The sequence below is a fragment of the Symphodus melops genome (assembly GCF_947650265.1).
Source record: "Symphodus melops genome assembly, chromosome: 12".
NCBI lineage: Eukaryota > Metazoa > Chordata > Actinopteri > Labriformes > Labridae > Symphodus > Symphodus melops.
The window spans coordinates 19,733,724-19,761,260 of NC_136702.1; the positions used below are offsets into that span (position 1 = coordinate 19,733,724).

Consider the following 27,537-nt stretch of genomic DNA (forward strand, 5'->3'; position numbering starts at 1 on the left):
CTTCACTTCTGACCTCTATATTGCTGCTGCCTTTTGTTTGTATGAGTTTCCATATCGAGACTGACCATGCTGCTTTAATGATTCTCTCTCTCCTGTATAATTTGGCATAAAAGTGGATGCTTTGTAAAGAGGAGGCTGGTGAGGTTTGGCAGGACCTCCTCATTATTTAAGAGACACATTTACGTGCTAATAAGATAAACATTTTTAATAAATTAGTTGCAGGCTTTCATGTGGAGTTTGATGTTCTTATTTAAAATACAAATCTAAAAAAATCTGATAATTTAAAGGAAGAGTTGGTATTTCTTTTCCCCAGCTGCACTTTTTAAGGTTTTGGTTAAGAAGGTCTTTAGGTCCAGACAGATATTAATAATCTGTAGCAGTTGTAAACACATGAGCTAAAATCTGCTTCTCAACCAATGGCGCTTGTGCATTTAAGTGAGGGGCGTGGCTTTTGAGGGAGCACAGAAGGGAGGGGGTGGGTGGAGACAGCACGGAGGGAATGCTACTTTGAAAATCATGATAGTTTTCGAAAATTACCAACTCTCCTTTCAAGAACCAAAACAATGCTTAAAGATTGAATCGTGTATATTTTTCTATGAAATGCAAAGAAGAAGCCTGCGTTCTCTATGGAGGCCTCAGTTAAAGGTCACATAGATCCTCCTTTAAAAAAACAACAAAATACGTTTCAGATCTCCCCAAAACATGTCTGTGAAGTTTCTTGCAATAAATCCACTCTGATCCTGTATTTGATCATGCCTATAAACCTGCTCAGAACAGGTTGTTTCTGTGTCTATAGCTTTAAATGCAAGTGAGCTTTGTCTGATCACGTTCCTCTGAAAAGGTTTACGTCGCTCTGGCTTTCTTGCAGCATGCCAGATTGTTTATGGTGAGAGGGCAGAGTCAGGGGGCAGAACAAATACCAAGCTTTGGTAGTGTCACCCATTTTCTGACAGTGGAGCAGCTAATCGACTGAGAGGATGGACTTTGCTTATAACTGGGGGGTTTGTAGAAAGGACTATGGACACATATTAGTGTTAGAAAAACATGGTTAAGTGTATTTTACATAATATGTGACCTTGAAGTGAAATGTTCACCACCCTATACATTTTTTTTTGATACACATCTATCTCTCTCTCTGATGATAGTTCATGGCAAAACAACCTGCTGTAATCTCTAGCAGTGTAGAACTGAATGATGAGGTTAATGTCATCTAAAAAAGTGACTACTTAAAAGGATACTTCACCCATGTTCATTAAGCTTAGTATCATTAAAAAGCTCTGTATTTCTTGTCTGAAAAGGAGCCTCCGATGACTCAAAAATCGTGATTTTGCATTATCGGAGGCTGCTTTGGTTAGAGGGGATTAAACTACATTGATACCCACTGAAGCTACAGACCTATTACAGATCAATGGGTAGGATCTCACACCAAGATTTCAAAAGCAACGTCCGTCATCTTGTTTGGAAGCTATGCTTACACCAGGGGTACTCAATTAGAAACTCAAAAGGTCCACCAAATTTCCAATCAGTCCAGGGTCCAGAACAGTGACGTTTACTTCCAAAATTAGAACTCCGAACAAAAAAAGGCAAAACATTTGAACTATACACAAAAGATGAAGTGTTCTGTCCACATCAGTGTGAAACATGACACTTTTTTTTGTGCCACTAGTTCTTAAAACGTGAGCACAAAAGGAGTGAGGGCCAGGCAACTGTCTCATTGCAGATTAAACATCGGTTCCATGCTCCCCACAGGCAGCAAAATGCATATTTGTCTGTCCACTCTGTCTTAAATTCACGAGTTTCAGATTCCACCGTTCGCTTTTCGCCAAGTTTGGAGCACGCCATGATTTTTGCTTTACCAAAGAACATCTATTGTTTGCAAATCTGACTGCGTTGTTGTAGCTAATGATTACCTTTTAGAGCGCAGTGAAGTCAGTTTTATGTTGGAGGTTCTATGTTCGGTTTACCCGGAGCGAACGTCTGCCAAATATCCAACCTAAAACTGACTTCCTGCAGAGGTAAGAACCACTCGCGGAAGAAAAATAAAAATCACTCACGACCACAATGAGTTGCCATAGTGAGGTTAAACAACAGCTAGGACATTTGAATTGGGCACGAGATAGTGACGTGATTGGACACAAAATTGGAATATTGAGCGGCTTGATCTAGGGTGGACTGGAGATGCAAATTCCATCTGGAAGAAATCTTGGAATTAGTTGAGGAAACGGCCGTATGTGTTGTAGACAGACTGTAAGCCCTGTAGCTTCAGTGGGAGTGGCCTATACATTCTAGGAGTTGTGGTCTTTTATCCACATGAAGCAAAAATACACGCCTTTTTTCAGTCAAGAAAGGACCAACTTCCAAATGTATTTAACATTTCTACTGCATATATGACCCAGTTTCAATACAGATTCATTTTTCAATGGGTGAAGTATCCCTTCAATGTCCTGTATGAACCCATTCAAAGCTCCTATTGATTGACGTGTGATGTGATGTGTGTCTCAGTCTTTTTCCTTATTCTGGGCGTAACTTTTAAATTAGTGGATTCGTAAACAAAGGTGAAATCGTTTTCTTTCCAAAAAGTGGTCTCCATCAAGTTCTTTTCCCTTAAAGTCTCTCCGATGTCTGTGTTTGTGCTTGCTTGCATGTTTGTTTGTTACTGTCTGAAAGTATGCATGTACTATGTACAATATATACAGCACATTGGAACTTCAGCATGTATTGCATGTGCAGGTGAAATGTGTGTTGTAGTGTGCATGAAAGACAGAGAAAGAGGGCAGATATAGGAGGCAGCCAGGTGTGTGGATGTGAATCCGCTTTCAGTCTCTCACTCAAAACGTTCGTAGTTCCTTGTCTGCCTCACACGGGGCACCATATCTCTCAGGAGTCTGTGGAGATAGATACAGGGTCTTAATGGGAAGCAATTGCATCTGTCAAGCTAACATTGATTAACTTTAATAGCTATTATATGATATTTAAAATCTTGAGTTCAAGGCATTATCTCTTACTTGACACCATATGCCAAAATGATGAGCCCGATAAGAACTCCAATTGTACCATCCAGAAACCAGACGTCAGTATCATGCTTGAAGACTTCAGCACTGATTAATATGGAAAATCCCATAATAGCTCCTACGAGAGAGTTAAATCCTGAAAAAGATAAAAACATGACATTTTCATACCAGTGCTGTATTTTATAGGCCTGTGGACACTCTGTTAGCAAGTTATGGTCATTTCACCAAAGGTGGTAGCATCAAGCTAACATACTAAGATATGCATCCTGAACCATCATTAAGAAATTGCACTTCACCTTAAGTATAAGTGACAACTTCCTTTTAGCTGGCTGCAGTTACTTCCTGAAGTTCTTTTGTCAAGTTGAGTTGGCAAACATGATCCAAAGATGCCAGGTAGCAGTGAAGCTGTTTCACCAGGTTTCTGATCTTTATGCTAAACTACTGCCTGCATTAGCTACAAAAAAGAAAAAAAGGGGGCAGTAGCTTAGTCCTTTGGGACTTGGGTTGGGAACCAGAGGGTTGCCGGTTCAAGTCCTTGTGCGGACAAAAAATCTTGGTCTAGTAGCTGGAGAGATGCAAGACCACTTCCAAGGTACTACCGAGGTGCGCTTGGCCAAGGCACCGACCTCCCCTCCCACCCCACTCCAACCAGCCCAAGAGCGCCTGCTGGGGGCCGCTCCTTCACTCTGACATCTCTCCATAGTGCATGTCCATAAGATCCTGTTTATTGCATCTGTACTGTATATATAAGCCTATGTGTGTGTTGCATGATTCAATGTATGACTGATGCATGATTGAGTGAAAAAACCTAATTTCCCTTTGGGAATCGATAAAGTAAATCATGTAAAAGAAAAACAAACAATCCCACATTATGAATTAGAACATCTACGTCATTCATAGATAGCAGACAAGAAACATTAACATGAATAGAAGTCTCATATGACCTTTAATCATGAATGACTATAGCCAAAGTAATTGTTGACTACACCTTCTCCATATAAGCTATGCTGTATAGCTGCTGATGTTATTTTATAATTACATTTCTTTTAGTGTGAAAGCCAGCACACTGTGTTATTTGCCTGCCTGCAGTAAGTGTATGGTCTTGTGGGAAATAAATCCAGGCTCCAAGAACAGCAACCTCAGGTTTATTGGATTGATGCCCCGTGTGTTCTGAGACCTGGGAATAGCTGTGTGTGTGTGTGTGTGTGTGTGTGTGTGTGTGTGTGTGTGTGTGAGAGTGTGTGTGTGTGTGTGTGTGTGCACACACATGAGCCTGTATCCATTGCCAACCAGTGGGGTCATAACCTATTAGTTCTCTCTGTTCAGTTGAAGGAGCAACTTAATCAAACACAACAAATACACAAACAATGTTTTGTGGTTTAAGTGATGATGCTGTGTTTTTATTTCCTTCTTGATTCCAGAAATATTATACTTGATTCAGTATTAAAGGAGTTAACTTTTGTTTGCTTCTGTACTCTCCTACTTTACATTTATTTAATGAGAAAGATTTTCCTTTGAACCACTGCAAATGTGTTTGATTTTATTATCTTCTAATAAAGTGCAGAAAAACGAGCATATAAAAATGTGATATATTGTAACAATAATGTAATGTGATAAATTGTCCAAACAACAGTAGATAAAAAAAGTACATTTTACAACTTTAGTTAAGAATCAGAATGCATTTTGCCACTTTTTGCAGAACCTAAACTTCAGTAAGATAATTTAAAGGATGCCTGTTCTACATATTTAAAAGCTAGTGCATATATGCCTTTTAGCGTAAGTGTGTGTGTTTGCATGCATGCGTGTGTGTGTGTGTCTGTGCATGTTTGTACTCTACCGTCAGTGATGAGGGCACGGCTAGTTAGCACTCTCCCTAGCCAGAACTTGACTACAGCCAGCAGCGAACACGTGAACCCACTCACTATCGACACACTGTACAGGAAGTCATCCTAGAAAAACAAATAAACAGGGAAGACAATTCATTTTTATTTTTTTTCAAACAGCCGGTCATTTGTGCATTTGTGTCAAAAAATGTGCAAAAACCATTTAAAGAGGAAAAATATAAAGAGTACAAACAAACGTAAACAAAAATACACATTAACTTTAAAGCAGACACATCATTAGCAGGCAGACAGAATGACTCAAAACGATTTTGTCAGTTAAAACATTAATAATACAGACATGCTTGACTTGACACATCAACCCAAGGTCATACAGATGACTGCTCCATGTGAAGCCAAGGTCTGGTGTTTTCAAATTCAGTGTCAAACAGACTCAGCAAAAAATAGAACTTGACCCCAGTGTGTCTTTTTCTGATTTAATTGGACCCAACAGTGTGAGGAAAGAGAAACTCGGTACAAAAAGAACAAGAACAAATCTGCTTTATTTCTTTTTCAGACAACACCTTTTCTTAGACATTTGGTCGGGACTATTTACAACTTAGGTTTTATGGTATGCAAATGATGCTGGTTTCTGAGGACAACCACTTAATCAATCAAAAGTAATAAGACCTCCTCACCAAGTACAACCATAAGTTATTAACATTGATGTTTGGTTGGAAGTTATTAAGCTTCTACTTGTTTTTTTTTCTTCTTTTGTACAAGGACATTTGACAAATTAACCATCATTAACGTTACAAGCACCACTTCAGCTTTTACTCATGTGGTCCTGACAGCAGTCATGTTGAATGCCATGCATCCTATCCAATATAGGCAAAAAGACACAAAAAAATGCAAATGATTGCAGTTGAGTTTGCAGCAATATAAGGCTTCTCTCAAGTATAATGCTTTGTATTCATCACCAACAGCTAATGAGCTGCACAAAATACACTTTTTCAAAAATATAAAAAATGGCATGATTAATTACTTTTGTTAATCTTACCTAAGACAGGCGTGAAAAACAATATGCCCTGTCTTGTATTTTAGCTCACTTACAAGTTTGCTATCATTCATTCCTTTGCAACCTTTAATATTCTCATTTACTTGAATTACATAAGACCTTTTGTAGGTTTAGTGCACAGGAGATCTATTTAGATGGATGTACTTTATTGATCCCAAACTGGGAAATTGTGGAAGCTAACTGCATGATAGCTGACTGCATTTTATCATGATAACATTTCCCCACATGGATGACTGCTGCCTGTCTTTAATATTTCAGGTGTTTTCATACATGTGCCTCTCAGCTTTTTACTGATCGTTATTGTCTGCAATACACCTTCAAGTTATTCAATCAATGTAGATGCTGTTCTACTTACCTGTCTGGTATAGAGTCTGACTGACAATAAAGGACGATTCCAATTTCGGATATGCCCAATAAATTTTGGCAGAGCCTGATCTCACATTTAAAAGAACATGCTCAATTCTCAAAAACACATGAAGCAGAGACAGCTTTTCATTCATTTGTAAACTACTCATATATGAATTGAAATTTTGGCCTTAGGTCTCAATGCAAAAGCAATGATAAAGTGTGCCGTGCCCCTTGCCTGCGCTACTTTTACAATTCTGGTAAGCATAAAATGGCCTGACTTGATTGGTCAAGACTTCGCATCATGATAGCAGGAAAAAATATCATGTCTGTGCATGTTTTAAGGGGGGAACTATTTTGGTTTGAAATTACATTAAAATAGATGTCCAGAACATAGGTAAGAAAAATATATTCTTCCAGTCATAACAGTGTGAGCTAACAGCACAAGTGTGTGGACTCAGAGCCTGCTTTAAAGTGCTTCATCCTTTTATGTTATATTATGTACTGTAGGCCCTCTTTATGTTAATAAGTTTGCTTTTTCCTTTTATGCATGTATTTTTGCATCAGTGTTTGTTATCCTCTCTGCATCCAGCACAGAGGCAGGTAGAGCCAATCTCCACACTCTGTGTTTAATCAGGCACTTGACAAAGACGGTCTGCCATGGGAGCAGCAACCCAGAACGTGATGAGAATCAGGATACCTGATTTCCTTCATCACGCTGTCCACTCGATGGGATTTTTCAGATGTGTTCCCCAAGGTAACAACACTTTACAGTATTTATGCTTTGTTGCTTCTGTTCAATTTACATCTGGACAGGAAATTTTTCCAAAGTTGAGTCGATAACACCTTCAAACATCCAAATCCAACGGCAGATTCTACCTTCCCTCCTCTAAAAGGTTCAGTTTTTAGTATTCATTCCTGCCTCTTTCAGCCACACATGCTGTTCTGCAAACATAAAAAGAGAGCACATGAACAGATCACTGCTGGTATGATAAATCACCTCTGACTGCTGTTTGATGAAGACCTGAGAGAAAGAGCTTGTTTCTGCCAAAAGAGCCAAAAGGTGGACACACACAGAGAGAGAGAGATGCTATGAATGACAAATATAAGAGTCTGAAAGCAACAAAGCAGAGAACACAGTCATTGTAAGGGAGGCAGACAGGTGTGTTTGAAGGGAGAGGTTAGAGAAAGAGATGGGGATCATGATGGGAGAGGAGAGAAATTAGGATAGTGTACGGGCAGATGGGGGGGAAAAAAGGAGAACGGTTAAATAAAGAGAAAATAGGCAGAAATGAGAAATACTGTATATGACCCTTACACAACACTGATCAAATACATTCAAAGTGCTGCTCCAAAGTGTTGAGGGTAAAACACAGAGATCCAAGTAAAAGTTGTAGCTACTGTATAATTGTTTAACGGAAAACCATCAACTTTTTGCAAAATAAAAGAGAAGTAGAACCAACTGAGACAGTAGGTGTTGGAGCTCAGACTCAAAGTAAAAAGAGGGAATAATACAAGGATGAAAAGAGAGAGAATGTCAAAGAGACAGGCAGTGGTAATAGGCTCTTGCTGGTGTCAGGAAGCTCCTCTGAGACCTCAAATCCAGAGTTACCATTAACATAATGCCACTGGCGCATCAAACACAGTCTGCAGAGTGGCTGCTGCTGCCTTCAACTTGCTTCAGTCTCTTGACTTAATTTTATTTGATTTGTGGTCAAGGGGGCTTTGGTGAGTCAAGTTTCACACTATAGCAAATTCACTTAAAAATGATCACGACATACACTCGTCTGCATCCTTCACTGAAATCTCATTATATTCACAAAAAAGCCTTTACCTTCACCAACGTGAATCTGTTGTTCCTCACACTGTCCAAAATGTTTTCCAGAGCTATGCTGTGTAAGTGTAAGTAGAATTTTCAAACCACTGGACCTGTTTTAGATAAATGCTATTTTAATGTTGTATCCTGTGTATGTCTGGGACATCCTAAGCATTAGCAAGGCCAAGACATGCCCCTGTTTTCAACTGAGCTGAAAAGTGTTGAAACTAGTCTTCATAAATCAACATTAAGATGAAAACAAGATAAACAGTGCATCCTTTTAGCTGGCTTGTAGCTAACTTCTGTCAGCACATATTGGAAATCTGCAAGCAGAGTACTTCTACATGATGGGGTGGTGGTATCTCTGGTAGGGTTGCGGTTGGGAACCCGAGGGTTTCTGGCTCAAGTCCAGGTGTGGATGAAGTTTGAAAAATTGTCTGGTAGCTGGAGAGGTGCCAGTTCACTGCCTGAGCACTGCAGAGATGTCCTTGATCAAGGCACAGAAACTCCCACCGCCAAACTACCTATGCATGACCATAGGATTCTGTTTGTGCATAAGTCTGTATTTCAGCCTACATGTTTGTAACATGATCACAACAACAAAGTGTCAAATTTAATTTACTCTTGAAGGAATGATAATGTATATCTTCGTCTGAGCCGAGGTGTATTTGCTAAATGAATACACAACTCAATATATGTTGGACACAACTCATAAGGAGAAGAAGAAAAACAACCTTGTGACATTTTTTGCTAGTTTAACCTGTAGAGTTGATTAATATTGTTTTAATTCCTTCATCAGGTAGGCAATTGATAATCAATTTTGGGATTCTGATTCACAATTGGTGGTAGGCGGTGTGTCTGATATTCCTATTCTCACAGCAGTCAGAGAATGTCACATTTCACCGCGGCCGTTAAAGAGAAGAAAAAAGGCTGAAGACTTCAGCTGTGTCAGAACACTTTAAATTAAGTGAAGACAAGACAAAGGCAGTGTGCCAAATATGCAATTTCAAACTGACGGAAACAGCATGAAAAGTCACCTGAATGCTATGTGTTACTTCTTATTTAGGTTGTTCTTATTCTTTGGATGCAACCTGTGGAGTAATGATCACCAAGATACTGTGGACAAACTTTATCTTAGCAGGTATGTGTGGTGTCACCGAGTCAGACACCAATAAGTATGCACAGTCTATAAGTACATCATCCTAATGTACTTATCAACCGTTGGGAGTGATAAGCCATGAAACGTAGAAAGGTATCCATGCAAAGTCAAGGAACAAGAAGACTGCAAGCAGATGTGAACATCCATAAAGGAGGTGTGAACATAACAAAATAAAATCCGCTTTTCACAATTAGTTAATTAATAAATGGTAAGGAAATGTATTCAACATTTTTTGTTCGGCCCCTGGAGTACAGACAGCACATTTGTGTGTCTGTTTACAGGAAAACTCCACAGGGTGCTTTTAAGATGCTCCTTGACGTTGTTTAAGAGCCCGACAGTCTCCAATTTCCTCTCAGCTCACTGCTGTTCTGAAACTCCTGAGTAAACTGAGCTGAGCTGGAAAACATCAACAGGCAAATGTAGAGATATGTTGGGATTGTAGTGCAATGCTTGCTTATTATAAAGACCTGCTTCAGAGAACTTAATACTTTGAAACTACACCGATGGAAACTTAAAAATTGGAGTATCTGTTCTTTTTTTATGGAGTGTAAAAATCTGGCTGTTCTCGCTGGTTATTAAAATTGACAGATGGTGGAGGTAAAATCATTTACAAATCAAACGGGGAGATATAAATCACAGGACTGGAAAAAATGCCGCAGATACGCCTTAAACACCGTGACGATAGCAGAGCTGGGCCGTGCCTCAGCGACAGAAAAAGGAGAGTATTTTTGGACCTTATTCATAGTCTTAACACCTCCAGAGATACGCACGGAGGGGAGGGCGATGTTGACATTAAAATGAAAGTGTGTGTGTGCGTGTTGAAGAAGGAAAAAGGAAACAAAAGTCAGGTGAAGGGAGAGGAAAACTCTGACGTGAAAAGAGCCACAGCAGAGGGCTAAAAAAAGATACCTCCTCACCAACATGAATGGTGTAAGTGTGTGTCTGTGTGTGTATTTGTGCATCACTCTCTGTGTGCACGTTTTAGTGTTTCTATTCATTCTATTGAGCTTGTATGTGGGGCTCCTGGCACTTATAAATTGTCATTTGATTGTTTCTTTGTGTCTGTGGGGTTAATGTATGTATGGTTTTAAGGATGTCATGTCGTGTTACTTGCACCTGTTTGAAAGCATAGATAATAGATTTGAAAATTTAATCAAATGGCTCTTAATAAACAATAAGCATGCATTTAGCAGAATCTAAACTGACAGACAAATACTTACACCCAGGTTTACCCTAACCATGACCATATTGCAAATGTAAATCAAAATCCAATGCTATAAGAATCTGTATTTTAATAAGCATGATAAGTTAAATGAGAGTGAATGCAGAGAGCGAGCATCATGGTTGAGAAAACTGAATCGTGTCAGAGAAATAAGTGCTATATATTTAACTGTTTTGACGTGGTTTTGTTCTAAAGCAGAGGAGTTCCTAAACGTTTATAAAATAAGAGTGGCAGTGACTAAGGACCTCAACTGTCCTTAGATGTGGTTGAAGTATACAACATAGCAAACAGCCACACACTAACAGGCCTATTCCAACACTGGTGACATGAAGACTACAACAGCTTAAAAACCATACAATTTGAGCAGACTCATTTAACACAGGTGTGTTCATCTTTATGTGTAAAGAGCATCAGACACATGCATTGTTGCTGTCATGTACAAACTTATATTTGATGTATTTCACCATGAATTGAATTTTTATTTCACTTATTTTGAATCAAATAACTTATTTGTTTCTATTTTTACTATAATGGGTAAAATACACACCCTGCCAGTCAATCATAGGGCTGACATATGGAAACAGACAAGCAGCCACACTCACATTCACACCTATGGGAAATTTAGAGTCACCAATTGACCTAATTATGTCTTTGGGCTGTTGGAAGGAACCCGGAGACAACCTACGCATGCATAGGGAGAACATGCAAACTCCACACAGCAGGATTCGAACCAGGAACCTCGTCAATGTGAGGCAACAGTGCTATCTTGTGTAAGACAAACAAGTGAAATTATTTTTCTAATTATTAGATTTTTGAGAGTTATGTCCCCACTTTGTAAACCACTGCAATAGCACAAAAACGTATTCTTCAAAAATCTGCTCGAAGGTGCGGGTTGAATTCAGTCAATGTCTTCATAGCACTCCATACCCTCAGTTCTATATGTGGACACACACCTGTGTAACGCACACCTGTGTGACACACATCTGTGTGTCCACAAAAGAGTACAGAGAGTACATTAACACTTTATATAAAACAGAGGGGGCATGCACTTCATAGTCTACAAATTGTGAATGACTTATGATAAGATTCACTTCACAGCATGTAAATGATCTATTTCTCAGAAGCTTTGGCTCTGGAGAAGCTTCTGAAAAAGAGCATGAAAGATTTTGAGTTTGAAGTAGAAGAGGAGCGGATCAAATAAAAGTCTCATCTGAGTTGCATAATTGGATGTGTAGGATGCAGACTTTCTAACGCTTCATGTGAACCAGCAATTTAACATATATATCCTGTGAATCAGTCTTTAGTTTCACAGAGGTCGTGTGTTTCCATGTTTTTAAACATAACACATTGAAATCGTGTTTCATATCCATAGAATTCCCATAAGGAGTGCCATGTTGTTTGCCTGTGTGTCGTCTTACCACTTCCGGCGGCATCCTCGTTGCCAAGTTATGGATGGCCTTTCCCAAGATGCACAGGGAGGAGAGGACGAACAAAACTCCCAGAACAACACATGCTCTGCAAATACACAAGCAAACAGTATGAGTAGTGAAAGTGGCCTCATCGCCATGGGGACGTTTCAGAAAATTAAACACTTTATCCCAGTTCTTTTTTTTTTCTTTTTTTCTTGCACTTTTGAAGCACAGGATCAAAACATGTTCAAAGTATTCCAAACAAGATGAATATGATAAAAACTGTGTAAGATTTCTTTTTTGCATCTTTCAAATGTTAAAGGAACAGAAAATAAAAAGACATTGAGCATTTAACAAGTTTTGCCCAGTGGCTTTATTCATCTCAACCTAACTAACAGACCTTTGAAAATAATATATTGTCATAATGTACTGTTGCTTTAATTGTTTATTCCTTGTTTTGTTGTCTTTTTCTGTTTTATTTGGTCATTTTCTATTATCCTTGTCTATTTTCTGTGTGTGCTTTCCTGTTCATGTTCTTCAGTTTAGTCTTTAGGGTGTATCCGGATTGTCCCCCTACCTACAAGCTGAATGCACCCACTGTGTTTTCTCTTTTATATTTTAGTTTTTGCCTCCAGTGTTTCTGGTCGAGGGTGTCAAAACGAGGGTTTGCTCTTTGTCTGTTTCCCTTACTTTTTGATTTCCCTCATTATCCTCACCTGTGTCTAATTAGTCTCACCTGTGTTTGATTGCCTCTTGTATTTAGTCTGTGGCTGTTTTCAAAACCGCCTTCTATACTATCAGATTTAGCTGAAGCATGTTAAGGGTTTGTTTATGAAAAAAAAGTTTTAGAGATGACAAAATTGAGGTTTTTCATCTGTCTGGGATACAGGTTGCTCATGCACACTTCATATATGGGTAGCATTACAAAAAGATGGGCCTTAATTACAATGTGAACATTTCCCTACATTACAAAAACGTAGTTGGTGCTATTTTGACGGCATAAAGCGTGTTGTCCAAAGTGCTTTTTCCAAAGTGTGTGGTGATTCAGACCATTTCGATCATATTGACACAACGCAAAAATCGGAGCGCAGAGCACAAAGAAAAGGGATTGTGGCTTGATTATACTGTACCTATAATAGGTACTTTAGAGCTTAAAATGAATCAAACAAATCAGAGTCTCAGCTCAATTTTTGCTTTAAAAATCAGCTACAGGATGGCACATTGCTATTTACAAGGTGGATGTCAGTTTTTATTCATTTCATTTCCTTTTACTGAAGGTTGTTGGTCTCAATGAAACAATAATAGGCTCACTTTTGAATCGGCACACATTTAAGGAAAGGTTTTAAAGAAACTCTTGGAAACTCCTCATTGTTAGTGTCTTAGCTCTTTGAAATCAAGATGTTAACTGCACAAAGCATGCATGTATTGACAGCAATCTGTTAGTCTTTCTCAACAAAACTGTCAAGTGCCAACTGACAAGAAGCTATTGCCAAATCAAAAATAGCTGAATAAAACTGTGGAACATAATGAAGGTTTCTAAATCTCCATACCAGACAGTGCTTATGTATGTGTCCCATTTCTGTGTATTTTATATTCCCCTGTTTATTATGTCAGTGAGACATTCTGTACCCCCAAATTTTAGTTTAACTTTTCAACATGACAGTATTGCTTAAGCCATATCGTAAAACCTAAGTGGGGTGGGGTGGGATGAAAGTTTGGCACGAAACAGAAGAAAAAATCCACCCTAAACTTACAGTAAATCTATAACTCTGAAACACATGATCTCACTTGTGGTTTGTGTGTGTGGGATATGTTTGTTGTTGTAAAGTTTGAGTATGTGACAGTATCCGTAGGTCATGAGTGTTGCTTCCCTGTAATGGATTTTTATAATGGAATACATAAGGTGTGGAAAAACAATGTATGCAATAATACATCTTGAACATTCAGTCTTTGTGTTTCTTTGTGTCTATGATCAGATTCTTAAATGTCAACTTGCTCAGGTGTGACACCTCTGAGCTAAGCAGAGAAGCTTTTGTAGGATAAAGAATCTGTGTAACCTGACAGCCACTTAATGAACCCAGCTGTTCTAAAACGGGAACGCTAACAGCCTTAGTTATTAGCACAGATGCACAGAGAAAGAGGCAGGGTTGTGTCCAGAAGGGTGGCATAGAAACCTAGAAATAGAATTGTAATTGGCCAACCCAAGTGCCACCCCAAAAATCCTGAACTGATCGGTCTTTTGCACTGTCAGATGTGGGAATTATGTTCAAACCGACTATTAGTATTTTTTTTGCAAAGGCTGATCGTATTTTTCTTGAAATATCAACGTAACACATTTTCTTTCAGTCTTGCATTAAAATCTTAATACAAACTTTCCACCTCTGCAAGCGTACATCTTTTTTTGTGTCTTTAAAAAGTTAGGCTGGTGTCCTCATTTCTTGTGTTTTGATATGACCTTGCGATAGATATTACTGGTGAGGTTAGAAAGGGTACATTGTTCATATTTATTTGTTTGAGTTTGTGTGCACATCACCCGTCAGACAATCCCTTTATACAATAAGTTAGTACCACAGTTGGGCTCCCCCACTCAAAAACTCCTACACGTGCAGCAAGTGACATGGTTCAATTCAAGAAATTATTTGCCTCTGTCCCACCTTCTAATAAAGACCATAAAAGTATCAGATAGTTCCAGCTGTGCGAAATATAACTAAAGACCTAATAGACAGGGCTTCACATCCTCATAACCAATGATTTGTCAGTATTCTTTCAGCATGTCTTCCTATTTTTTATTTTTTATTTTTTTACCTCAACTGGGACAATAAAAAAAGAGTGTGGGCAAGTAGATACAGAAAAACAATATCTCACCCTTGCAAGCACAACAACAACACTTTGTTTTTTTCCCCACCCTATCTATTTCAGTCCCCACATCTCAGCTGAATCCGTACTGTACGAGAGATCATAAAGAAGAACTTACCACCATCATCAAAAGCTGAAAAACAGAAATAGCTTTGCAAAGATGGGTTTTATTCTACTAATAGAGTTCATAGACGTGGAAACTTGCAGGGGGGGCACGGCAGCTTTTGTGGAGTCCCAAGGAGAATGAAAACCCTCCAAAGCATTTATTTTTGTCGTCTAACTGTTTTTTTTTTCATTTCTCCTCCTGGTTGCATCTAGGGTAGGAACACCCGAGAGACAATGTGTGCTAAGTTTCCACTTCCCTTTGCTAAGTCTTATCAGTCTAAACAGTCCCAGGGAAATTAACTCTTCAACTCTTTCATCCAATTATCCTCCCTCCTAAATCTATTCAACATTAACCACTACATTCTTTCATTACATCTATGTAACTTTCGTCACCCTTTGTGGTGGCACATTCTTTTATTTGTGAATCCAGACATTTCATTATTGTCTAAATTTAATAATGCCATCCTTTATTTTAATCATCAACATCTCAGACAATATGCAAAACTTGACTCAGATGCTGAATCTTTTGAGTCATTAAAAAAAAAAAATCATGAGGTAGCTGTGGGAAGAAAAGTAACACAAGCTGCATCATTAATCACACATTGATTAATCTCAGCGGGACATTTTTCCGTACTCACATATACTCTCTGTGTGCAGAGTGCACAGCTGCTGCATTGCTGTAGCGCCAGATGACAATGAATGATGATACGACGTCCAGCGTGGCATCAAACTACAACAAAAAAGCAGACACGAGAGGGGAGAGGGTCTTCTGTTACAAGGTCTTAATAAATCAGACTTCTTTTTGTTACCTTAGCTGCAGCACCGAGGACAAAGCACAGAGGGAAGCAGCTTCATAAATGGTTTGTGTGAACACATTTTTAACCATATGAAATTTTAAACTTTTTACTTAAAAGTAAAAACTAGCATGTGATATATTGTGTTGCCAGTATTTCTCATTTGAAGACATTTAGAACTGGAAATGATTGAAGATAAACTCAAATCAAAGTATAAGGACCGATATCTCTATACCGCCCCAGGTATGGCGTGTGACAAACATTCTTATCAATACAACAAATGACTTTGTGCCATATTTGGAAGTTTTTCTGCCTCAGAAAAGACTTGACAAAGTCATTTGGGCCCTGAAGCTACATGGTGAACTGTGACAGGATCAGGAGAATACAATTTAATGTTCAAGTTTTAAAGAGCACCTGTAAATCTAAAGTAAAGTGCAAGCTTCATCATAACAGCTTCTAACACTTTGGGGGGGGGGGGGGGGGGGGGGGGGGGGGTTGCTGAGATCTAACCCCTTTGTACTGGGTTATATCATTTTGTAGTCTCCTTGAAGCTTTAATAAAACTTCCCTGGACAGCAGAGCACTTGCTAATTAAAATATAATCTCTACTAAAAAGATAGCTGACACTGAAGATTATAGATTATAACATTTTTAATCAAATTATGTTAAACAATCCCTCTCTGAGGTTACACATGTCTTAATTCTCATTAAGTCTATTTTTAACTAGTCACAGTCTCAGTCACTTCCTCTAAATAAGAAGTCGAGATTAGAAGCTTTGTTTGGGTCAAACCAGAAGATGTTTTATGGAGGCTCAGAGGCACTGATATATTACACCTTTGGCTCATTGACCAGTCTCAGTTCTTTGACTTGTTACCTTGGAGATAAAGGGACCAATGACACTTTAGTACCAGGATTCATTAATAAATGACAAAGCCTGAAGTTATGACTAATTGATCAATGGAAATAATGGGGGGGAGTAGGAAATGGAGGTGGGACTCACGGCAAATCCAAAGGCTGATGCGCTGTGTCTCATGAATGATACAGCTGTGGAGAGAGAGATAGAGAGAAAGAGAGCAGAAAAAGAGTGAATGAGAGAGAGCAAGAAAGAGAGAGAGAGCATTTAGTTTTAATGTCACTGGTCAGTTCAGTGGTATAGTTATGTGACATTAGTTATGGACAGTTAGTAATATTGAGATAATAATTAATGTCACATATTTTCAGTTGCATTAATTATGCATATTACTGTATGAGGGTGGAAAATTAGTGTGGCAGTAGTTCAATCTGTAGGGACTTGTGTCCGGAGGATCCCCTGACACAGTACACACCACAGTATTGAAATATGTCTGGTTGCTGGAGAGGTGTCAGTTGTCTGCCTGAGTAGTGCCGAGGTCACCTTGAGCCCCCAACAGCTCAGGGGTGCCCCCTCTTAAACTGACCTCTCTTCATTAACATCCATACATCCTATTTATGCATGTGTGTACTGAGGGCCTTTGTATGTGCGTATCATGCATACAACAACCAGTCCAGGTTTGACTGAAAATGACAATTTGTGGAAATACTTTTACGTTTTTAATAAGGGGTTTTTAAATACAGGCAGCTGTCGTTTATACACCATTATAAACCTAGAAAGATGAATTTATACTCATTTGTTATCATTGATTTGAAGGTTTTAACATTTTTCCTATTGTGAGAATATTAGCAAATGTACGCAGCACAATATACAATAATCCTTTATATTAAGTAAAACATAATCTCATGTTTGCCATTCATGACTTTTTCTTACACACCAATAACCATAACTACAAGAACTGATTTTTTAGGGCACTTTCACTCCATGCATTCCCACATGCAGCAGACACGGATAACCATTAGCATTCATCTTTAGATGTGTTTGTAGAGATCTGAAAGAGTTATGTCCACAATTCAATCCGTTTTAAGTTCTTAGTCCAAAAGTCAATCAGTGTTCAGCCGCTGAATGATCCACTGTGTTCATCTGATACTGACGTACAGTTGACCTGGCCAAACCAATGAATCCAAGTGGGACGTAGATGGGCTTAACCTAAGTAGGTGGACATGGACTCTCCACGGAAAACACTGGTTGGGCCCAGGTTGGGTGTCTAATGTTGGGATTCACATTGATCTACAAATTGTTGTGAATAGATGTGTGTAATTGTAGCTGTTTCATAAAGAACAAGTGCACTTGTTAACTCAGGGTCGTTACACTGGGTAGAAAAAAGGCAGCGAGTTTACAGGACCCTCGTGTGAAAATTACCTAGAAGTGTGATACAATGACTATCCATGGTGACGAGAGACGAGGCGGAACCCAACATTTTGTCTTCTAGAGAAACATTTGCTAACACATCCTTGGCATTAAATAAATGGTTTTAAGGTGAGACACAATTACTATAGCACTTAATGAAGATTTCAGTAAGCCTTGCTGGAAGCATCACAGTTTACTAAATGGCAAAGAGGGTACTGTTCTTTCATTGCAGTGCAGTCCTTGTCTGGAACACCTGTGCTGTTATTTTACCCTTCTGCATGTCCTTGTGTTACTGTCTCTCTTTGGCTTTCTCCCTCTGTGTTTTTAGTCTCAGGGGACAGCCTTTCAGCAGTGGAATCGCCATGGTAACAGTAGATGTGAGGCCAAGCTGGGAGTTGGTATGAACAAGGTTTTCATCTTTATCCTCTCTACCCCACCATCTTCTTTTTTTTTTTTTTGTTGATTTCCGAGCCTTTTCTTGTGTCCTCTCTATCCTGTCAGACTTAAATTTTGATATCCAGGTGACACAAAGATCATCCTTTCTCCTCGGTCTCAGTGCCTCTTGACACATCCTTGACTGGTGGCCTTTTTGGCTGCTTTGTTTTTCCTTCATTATGAGAGCTCACTGTTTCACAACAGCAGACCCAGAATGACGCTGCATTTGCCCATGCATAAGTAAATATCTAAGCAGAAGTTACAAATAACCTCTACTTTCTCCTGATGCTTACAGAATTACTAATGTGAAAACAGTGCAGCTTTAATCTGAAATACAGCTGCATTAAAAAGAGGAGGAGAAAAAAAGAAGTGATGCAGAGAAAGATGAAAAGGTGGACTTAAAGAATCCAAAGAGCAGAGGGCAGTCCCAGACAGACCCGTGATACAGGACAGATGGTACCAGTCAGACTGGGTGCATAACACATGACTGCCCACACAAACTCACATACATATGCTGTCCCTGTGCCTCGCGCTGTCCTGTAAAACACACCCAGAGGCACACTCTCCTCCTTGCAAACACATCCTCCTTCTTGATTGTCTTCTCTGTCACGCACAAACAGAGGGTAAGAGGACTCTCCAGAGCTCTACAAGTATTCTGACCCATCTGGAGAGCGCATAAAATAAGGCAAACTGAGAGTATTCATGTCTATGCAGTCAAATTAGACTCCTAACTTTCCTGTTTGTTTCACAATTTAAACTGTCAGTTATAGCAATGTCAAATTCAACTTGAAGCTGCATGCCATCTGGTCAGACTTACCAACTTTTAGCAGGCAATGTTGTATGAACCTCTCATTTATTTAGGAGTAACATTATTGCAATAATCAGATTACAACCTTTAAAAGTACTATAAGGGTATAATACCCTTATACTATAAAGGTTGATAAAAAAGTATAACTTTATCAATTTGGATTCATTTAATTCACATGCAGCAGATGATTTAAGCCCATTTTCTAGTTCAGTATGAACCACAGTGACAGCTAATGTAAAAATATTCTGTGATCTTATATCATTAGTCATACAGTATATTAAAATATAAAAATAAAGGTACGAGGTTTATCACTAATAATAAATTAATAATAAAACAATTGCCTTTCCCTTCTGTGCAGAACATTAAACACAGTCAAGAGGCTTTACATTTAGGGGACAAGCATGCATTTATACAAAATCCAGCTAATCATGCATAGACAAAAGTGCAGCATGTCAACAGGGAAGGCAGGCAACTGCTCGGGGCAAATGTTGCAATGGCAATAGAAAACTTCCTAATGTATCCTTCCTTGTATTTTCACATGGACTCCTGCCTAAAATACTGGCCTTTCACATCATTACAGTAAGCTTCCTGAAGAAAATGGACAACTTGCAGACATACAAGTAAGTATAAGACATATAAGTGCAGTGTAAAAGTGGCAATGTGAAAGGTGAAAGGAAACCTTTTATTCACAGAACTTTATTCAAAGTAAAATCAAACTTTCCCGATAAAGAACAATCTGTAAAGAATTATTATATATAATAAAAGTAAATATAATGTATTAGAAGAAAAACAACCCCTCAAGAACAGACTTGTTGGTATGAATGTTTTAAGCTGGATGCACAAGGGGTTGGTATCACATGTGATTCAGCTCATTGACTCTTCTACAATAAAAGATCATCAACAAACAGTGAGTGTGTTTGTGTGGATGACTGCAGGGTCAGCCAGATGATGACAAAATACACCATTTATGAAAACCTTAAATTCATGGAGCCGTGGACATCAAACAAGCTTTTTATTTGGTTTTTGACTTTTTTTGATTTTGTACTGCTGCTGCTGTAATGCCCGAATTTCCCCATTGGGGATCAATAAAGCTATATCTTATCTTATCTTAATAGTGAGGTTCATTCCAAGCCTGCTTTTATCAGATAGGATAAATCTCAAAAAATAGGTGAATACCAGAATATTTTCTTTATATGAGTTAATCAGCTGAATAATTAAAACCTTTGTTTGAACACTTGCAGAGGGCCTGTTTTTGCTGCAAAGAGCCAGGAAGGAAAGAGGGTAAATATCCACTGAGCAACCTGGTGCTTTGCTTCAATCAATGCATCTGTAATGCAGAGTGGACAAACAGGAATTATTCATTTTTTTTCTAGAAAATAAATAAATAAAAAGGGATTTCACTCTCTAAAAGGACAGACCCCAGGTGTGCAAGTGTCCTCTCGAGTCTAATATGAAAAAGCTTGATTGTGTGTGTGAAGGCCTGCAGGCTAGAAAGTAAGTAAGTGTCTAAAATCTGTGTTACCTTTTTTTCCATCTAATTATTATTAGACCTTCTCTAGAGATCTGCCTGGGATTTATAATCCCACCCTGGTGTAAAGTGTGAATGCATTTAATGCTTTATTCAGGGCCAGTTAATCCCCTTTCTTGCCCAAGATTTTACACTTGCCGACAATTAGAAAGTTAAATATAGTTCTTTTATGATCAACACATCCATTGTTATCATAGAAGATAATTACTGACTTTTTTTTTTTTTTTTTTACTTCAGACTTAAATTGTGGCTTGCTGTGAGTTAAGGTTAATATGTAGGTGTTGTGTTGGGTCGTAACCGTCTTAATAATCAGCTCTTGAACCTAAAGCTTGTATGTGTGACTGTCTACATTCCAACATCAATGATTAGTATTCAGAGCCTAAACCACTGAAGCACTGACCCATAGAAGATCCAAAGAAGCACTGACCCCCATGGGTTTAACCTAGCTTTGTGTGTGTCATATGAAAAAACAGAGGAATGTGTTTCCTGTTCTGAGAGAAATTCTCATCTCATGGAAAATAATGTTGACATACATCTATAAGTTGTAACTCCTGATATATGTTGTTCTGAAGTTGGATCAGAGGAAATCATGTCCTTAGTTTACAACTTCAGGCAATGTGTAACTTTTCCTCACACATCTGAAGATAATGTGTGACAGATTGTATTGTCATGTGGAGTCAACATTAAATGCTCAGTATGTAAATTCTGCCACCAGGGGGCTCTCAAAATCAAAACCATTACAGAAGATGAGTCAAGGCTGGCGGAGAATCATGGGAGTGATTTTCTCTGCTACTCACCCCCTCAATGTAAACTAGCTCCCAGTTGACCGTATTGGGCCACGTATTCAAGGATGATTTAAAATGTGTTTTTTTTCTCAGCAGCACATACAGCAACTTTCAGGACTTTCAGCCATCTTTGATATAACCACGGCAACGATAAACATGTCCTGTCTGTCATAGCAGCTCTGTCATGGGAGTGGAAACGTCAAGACATGTCCTGTTACAACTTTAAAATCACACATTTATCTGGCTTACATAACTGTTGGAAATATTTGAGTACTCAAAAACAAAAATATATAACTCAGGTTTAGTCCATTTATTATTAATTTATATGGCCTATTTTAGTGTACAAATTATACATTTAATGTTGAATGAAACATTAAATGTTTAATGGGAAATTGCTGCAATGGAAAAGTCAGCAGAGTCAGCAGAGCGCACCATGGGTAACAACACTCCTCCAGGACATCTTCACAAGGAGGAGCACAGCCAGGGCAAAGAGGATCATGAGTGACCCCCACCACCCGGGAAAAAGACTGTTCATGTTCCTGCCCTCTGGCAGGCGCCTTCGACACATCAAGGCGAACACAGAAAGACTGAGGAAGAGCTTCTTTCCTGAGGCTGTCCGGACTGTTAACTCCACTCTCTTCAGTTAAAAACATCCATCTGCACTTTGACACCCCTGGACATTGTTTACATTTTTCTATATTTTTACATGTTTTGTACATTCAATAATCTTTTTGTTAAAGAGATACTTCACCCATTTACATGAAGCTGTGTATCATTAGAAACATGGTAGTAGTGTTGAATGGTTGTGAATCCAGCCCTCATTTTGCCCTGAGATGAAAAAAACGTGTTTTTCTTTGCTTGAAAGTTTTCTTCATGTGATGCAAAAAGCGTCATATTGCATCTAATGAAGAAAACTTCCAGACAATCTCAGGGCAAAATGAGGGCTGGATTCACGACCATTCAACACTACTACCATGTTTCTAATGACACACAGCTTCATGCAAATGGGTGAAGTATCCCTTTAAGTCTTGAACATTACTATTTTTACTAGAACCTGGTCACTTTTACACTTTACACACTGACACGTTACACTGTTTACAGTAATCTATTCTATATTTATTATTTTGTACATTCAAATAACTCCTTTTATTTTTTAGATTATATTCTATTATCGCTAAACTGAATGTTTATTGTTATTATTGTTATTGCATGGCTTGCGGAACAGTCCTTACATTTCACTGCACATCTGTATGAGCATGTGACAAATAAAAATCTTGAATCTTGCTTGTGAAAAGATAATTTACTGGATTTGAAAATTTGTGTTGGAAAATCCAATATCCTCATAAACAACAATGATTACTTTGGAGCTTTGTTTTAATCAGCATAAACTCCTCAAGCTGCAGGCGGAAATATGATTCACCGCATGAGGGAAAAAAGAGATGAAAAACAGGCTAAAAAAGTGGAACATTAATGCAAAAATATTTAACACCTTTCTGAGGAAAATCCACCCATGTTAGTCAACTTCTTTACTCTGAATTTCTCATAAATGTTCTGTCTGGAACCTCTGTCTTCAGAGGCAGTACATTGAGTCAACTGGAATGGCAATCAACACATATTGAGAAAGCACTTTGTGTACACACACACACAAATAGTTTTTTCGTTTTTTTCCCACTATGTATATAATATACTGTATTTAGTAAGCAGAACCAGATGTCCTCTCTCACTCTTGGTCATTATTTCGGAAGCTTTTACATCAACTACAGCTTAGTACTTTTTTCCTGCACCTCATTCTTGTATATGAACATCAAATCATTAAAAAAACTTTAGTGGAGTTTTTATTAAGCATATGGTCATCCAGCCTTAAATGCAGGCTTTTCCTTACTTTTAAGTGTATGCTACTAATTTATAAATTGTTGGACGCTGCTCCCAAAAGTCATTCATTTTTTTCAGTCTTCTCTCAAGCTTTCATGTCTATAGGCCATGCAGCCGTATGTGTGGTTATAGCCTGCCAGTAAATCGATGCCTCTCTCTGGGGGAGCCGACACCATTCGATGTTACATCCTTTGGGTTGTTCGTTAATCAGGCAGGCAAGGACGCGTGACTAGTGCAAACAAGACTGTGGAAACAGGGGAGAAAGGAAAAAGGGAAAGAGGAGCTGGAAAGGGAGTGGTTGTGCATGGAAAAAGAACAGCAATGTGAGATAAAAAAAAGGTGGAAAAAGAGAGATATCATAAAGGGAGGGGGAAAAGCTGCGGATAAGAAGGAATAGAGAAAGAGTGGTGATGTTGGTGTGATAAATGAGGGTTGAAAGAGACACATGGAGCAAGAAAAAGTGGATAAAGTTTGTATCTGTCTCTAAATAGCATATTGTGTGCAAAATAACTAATGACTGGTAACTCAAACATCAGGTAAATGTGTTACTCTTTTACTTAATTATGTTTCTTTATTCACTCTAAGATGATCCTAAACCCTTTGCGCTGATTATGCCAGTTTATGGCTGTAAAATATGAGGCTATTGTATCTGTTTGGTTCATTTCTACATGTTTCTAATCTATTTCCCCCCTTGTCTACTCAGATATCTTGCCAGCAAGCACAGGCATAGCAGTGGTTAAGCTTTGGCAGCAGTAAAAACCCTAATTATCATTGAGTTATGCAAGTACTGGGGCCAGTGCCAACACTTTTCACCCATACTCTCTCTCTCTCTCTCTTCAGCATTCACTTAGCACTGATTACAAGCAGCAGATAGATGAAGCAGCATCTTATTGGACATTAATTTCAGATCAGGCTTTAAACTGGTAGAGGGTCAAAGACCTGCTAGCAAGAGAGCGAAGAGGAAAATTATATATAGGATTTATAGTTGTCCGTTAATCTGAATCTGGCTTGAAGTGATGTGCATAAATTAAAGTAAAGTAAAGGCAACACCCAGGCCATGTGTCATCCACATACGAAAGCAACCTGTAAAAAAGGGAACCATTCTACTCAGTAAAAAATCTTTGATTTTACAACAGATTTGTCTACTTGAGTTCGTTTCTGTTGTCTAATGTCAGGGCTTTAGTGATTTGTACTTTCTCTCAAAGACGTTGTGCAAACTGTCATGCTACCTGATTAACTTTTGTTTGGATAACACATTTTGAAATAAAATGTTTAATGGTAATTCATATCAGGGCTAACAAAGGAAATACTTAAACCCAGAAGCCTTAATGTGCTTATTCTTCTCAACTCAAATAATCATATCAATCCATTTGTACTTTTTTTAAGGCCAACTGCTACCAGTTTCCCTCTCTCTGTTTTTCTACCTGCTGCACACCTGGTCTTTCTCCTTAATTGTCCATCCTCCTTCACCTGCTGCACACCTGAGTTCAATCTGTGCTCAAGGAGGAGGAAGGGTATTTATTGGAGCCAAGAAGCAGCTCTTGTTCACACACACTTTGGGCAGTGATGTGCGGAGGAGCTTGTTTGCCATGTTTACTGTTTCCCCCACACATGTCAAGATTGCTGGGTTTTGTTAAAATAGGCCTGTTTTTGATCTTTTGATTTCTTTAGGCTAATTGACACATAATGTGGTTGGCTCAGCATCTTCCCATCTTTTTTTTTTTTTTTTTTTTCTTTTTTTTAAAACCCCTTTCTGTTTCGTTGATTTCCTTTACGTCCTTCATTATTTTGGTGGGTAATTTACATTAAAAAAACGTAGATCTCTGTGGCATCCTTATATTTTCAGTCTGCATGCTTTGAGCCTTAATTTTACTTATTTTGGTTAAGGAGGCAAAAACACCATGAATCATCTCAAAACTAACATCAAAACATCTGCTGAAACTGTATAAATGCTTTACTGTTTCATATGTAAATAAAGAAAAGCCTTATTCACCCTATTAGACCTTAAACATATGATTTCAAGAAACAGTGACTCAGCCTTACAGCACAGAACGGGAGATCTGCACTAAAAGAAGCAGGCCTTCAAAGACTGAAGTAATGAAGTGATATTAACTTTCTTTGATCATGAAGCTTGATGTTCCTCTATCGTTCTGTGGATTATCAGTGAACTATAAGAACCGCACTGCAAGCTCAAGTCTCACATTACTGTAAACTAACAGACAAAAGGTCAGCATCATTACAACACAAGATCAAGGCTGGGGTGTGTGGTGACTTCTGGCTAAACTGTGCAGAGATGTGAGAAATACCTTTTTTTTTTTTTTTTTTTTTTTTTTTTTCATTCTTATGTCAGATCTCAGTGAATGACTTTAAGATCCCCAGAGCTGTACTGCCAGCATTACTATTAATACATGTGACACTGCTTGTACAGATAAGAATAGAACACAAGTGAACTTTTTTTTTTTTTAATGTGACATAGTATTTTTTATTGCATACTCTCAGAGCAAGAAGTCCTTACTGCTTTACAATAAGATCATAAAACTAAATAATGTAATGATTAGTTCTGTTGGTCAGTAGAGGAAAAAGCACAACATGTACACCATGTTAGAGCTATTACCTCTTGCAAAGCATATTAGCAGAGAAAAGCTCAAACAATCACTGACTTTAGCTTCCACAAACAGTTAGAGCAGGTTTGCCAACCTTGGGGTTCGGGCCCCTTGTAAGTCCACATGGAATTAAAATGTGTACTTATTGTTCAATACAAAATTTACATATCGATAGAGTCTATGTCTGTTATCCATTGTGCAGAAATATCACCCCAGCCTTTCTTCCTCTGTGCACAATAATACACACAAAAAAGCTTAAATGCTTTAAAATGTTTACTTGACGCATAGTAGAACAACTATTGCATGGTGTAAAGCAAAATCGTTTCAGCAAAAAGCGTTGTTTTGGTTGTCTGAGGTCATCAGAGTTTTGTGAAGTCTAAGTGGGGTAATGAGCCAACAAATGTTGAGGACCACTGCGTTATAATGTTGTTTAGAACGTGAAAAGTTTCTAAAGGACTAGCAGGAGAAAAGGGTCAGCATGAGGAAGTCTGGAGTAATATTGGAAAAATGTGCCAGCTTTGTTTGAATTGTACACCATGCCGAAAGAACATAACCAATTAAAGAGTTGTTGTGAATTCTATTCTCTCCAAAACAGCTCTACTTCTGATTTCTTCGTATTTTGAATCACAAATAAATATAGATTGCAGTTACATTTTTACTGTCCTACATCTAATACTAAGGCATCTCAAATGTTACTGAAACTGTAAATCAGCATTTTTTTTCCCTCTATAGCTTCCAACTCTGTACCCATAAACCTGCCACCAGCTTGTGCCTGTGTGAATTGCATGAACAAAAGTGCATATCGAATTAGCAGCATCATTTGCAGCCAAACAGAAATGTAATTACGTCCTCCTCTGTGTTTCTCAAGGGCGGGAGCTTAAATCAGGGATGTGAAATTCAATTACAGCACCAGAAGCCAAAGAATAAAGTGGGAGACTGAGAATGAAGAGGAGAGAGGAGAAGAATGAGACACACAGAGCAGCAGATGGACAGAGAGAGAGAGACAGAGGGGCAGTGTGGGTGAGAGAGAGAGATGGACAGAAACAGAGATGAGGGGAGAGCCACTTTGAAGCTGTCGATCAGTTTCTCTGTGCTTCCAATTTAATCTTAGTGATTCATTAGAAAGGAAACAACTTAGTGGTCCGGAGATGAGAGAAGGGTTTTAGAATGTTTAAAATAAAATTGTTCAAAAGTAGAGCATCATATTTCTGCGCTGAAGCAGTGGTGGTTTATTTGACAATGAGCATGGAAGCACAGGCAGTTAAGTGGCCACAGAGAGAGAAGTAACAGAGCTAGACAGAGGAGGCAGAATGGGAAGCCTGCAGCGATCGTATAGGAAGAAAGGACAGGGACAGGGGAGAGCAGACAGTTGGGGCAGCAACTGAGAAATGGGGCAGCGTTAAAGCTGGGACAAGCAAGAATTTCATGCAAATACACCTGACAGTGCAGCAACATCCCCCTGAGAAACAATCACATTGGCAGAGATCTAGACTCTGTCGGTTACAAGACTTAAGTGGAGCATCTTGTGCACAAGAAATAAGAAAAGGAATATATTAACTTAAAAAAAAACAGCAGTAGAAGGTTTACACAAGAGGTTTGCATCATTTTCAGTGGATATGCCTGTTTTTATCT

General features: G+C 38.5%; 1 protein-coding gene across 1 annotated transcript in view; it reads right to left on the reverse strand.

Moving 5' to 3' along the window:
* Window positions 1–310: 310 nt before the first annotated feature.
* The window catches only part of LOC306833052 (transmembrane protein 163a-like), a 68,045-nt gene continuing 40,818 nt past the window's right edge, over window positions 311–27,537 (reverse strand). The window contains exons 3-8 of the mRNA XM_079358108.1: window positions 16,615–16,658; window positions 15,460–15,551; window positions 11,870–11,966; window positions 4,849–4,960; window positions 3,006–3,147; window positions 311–2,885 (exon numbers count right to left, since the gene is read on the reverse strand). Coding sequence (XP_079214234.1) covers window positions 2,825–2,885; window positions 3,006–3,147; window positions 4,849–4,960; window positions 11,870–11,966; window positions 15,460–15,551; window positions 16,615–16,658 — 548 coding nt within the window. The 3' untranslated portion in view covers window positions 311–2,824. The remainder of the gene's footprint in view (window positions 2,886–3,005; window positions 3,148–4,848; window positions 4,961–11,869; window positions 11,967–15,459; window positions 15,552–16,614; window positions 16,659–27,537) is intronic.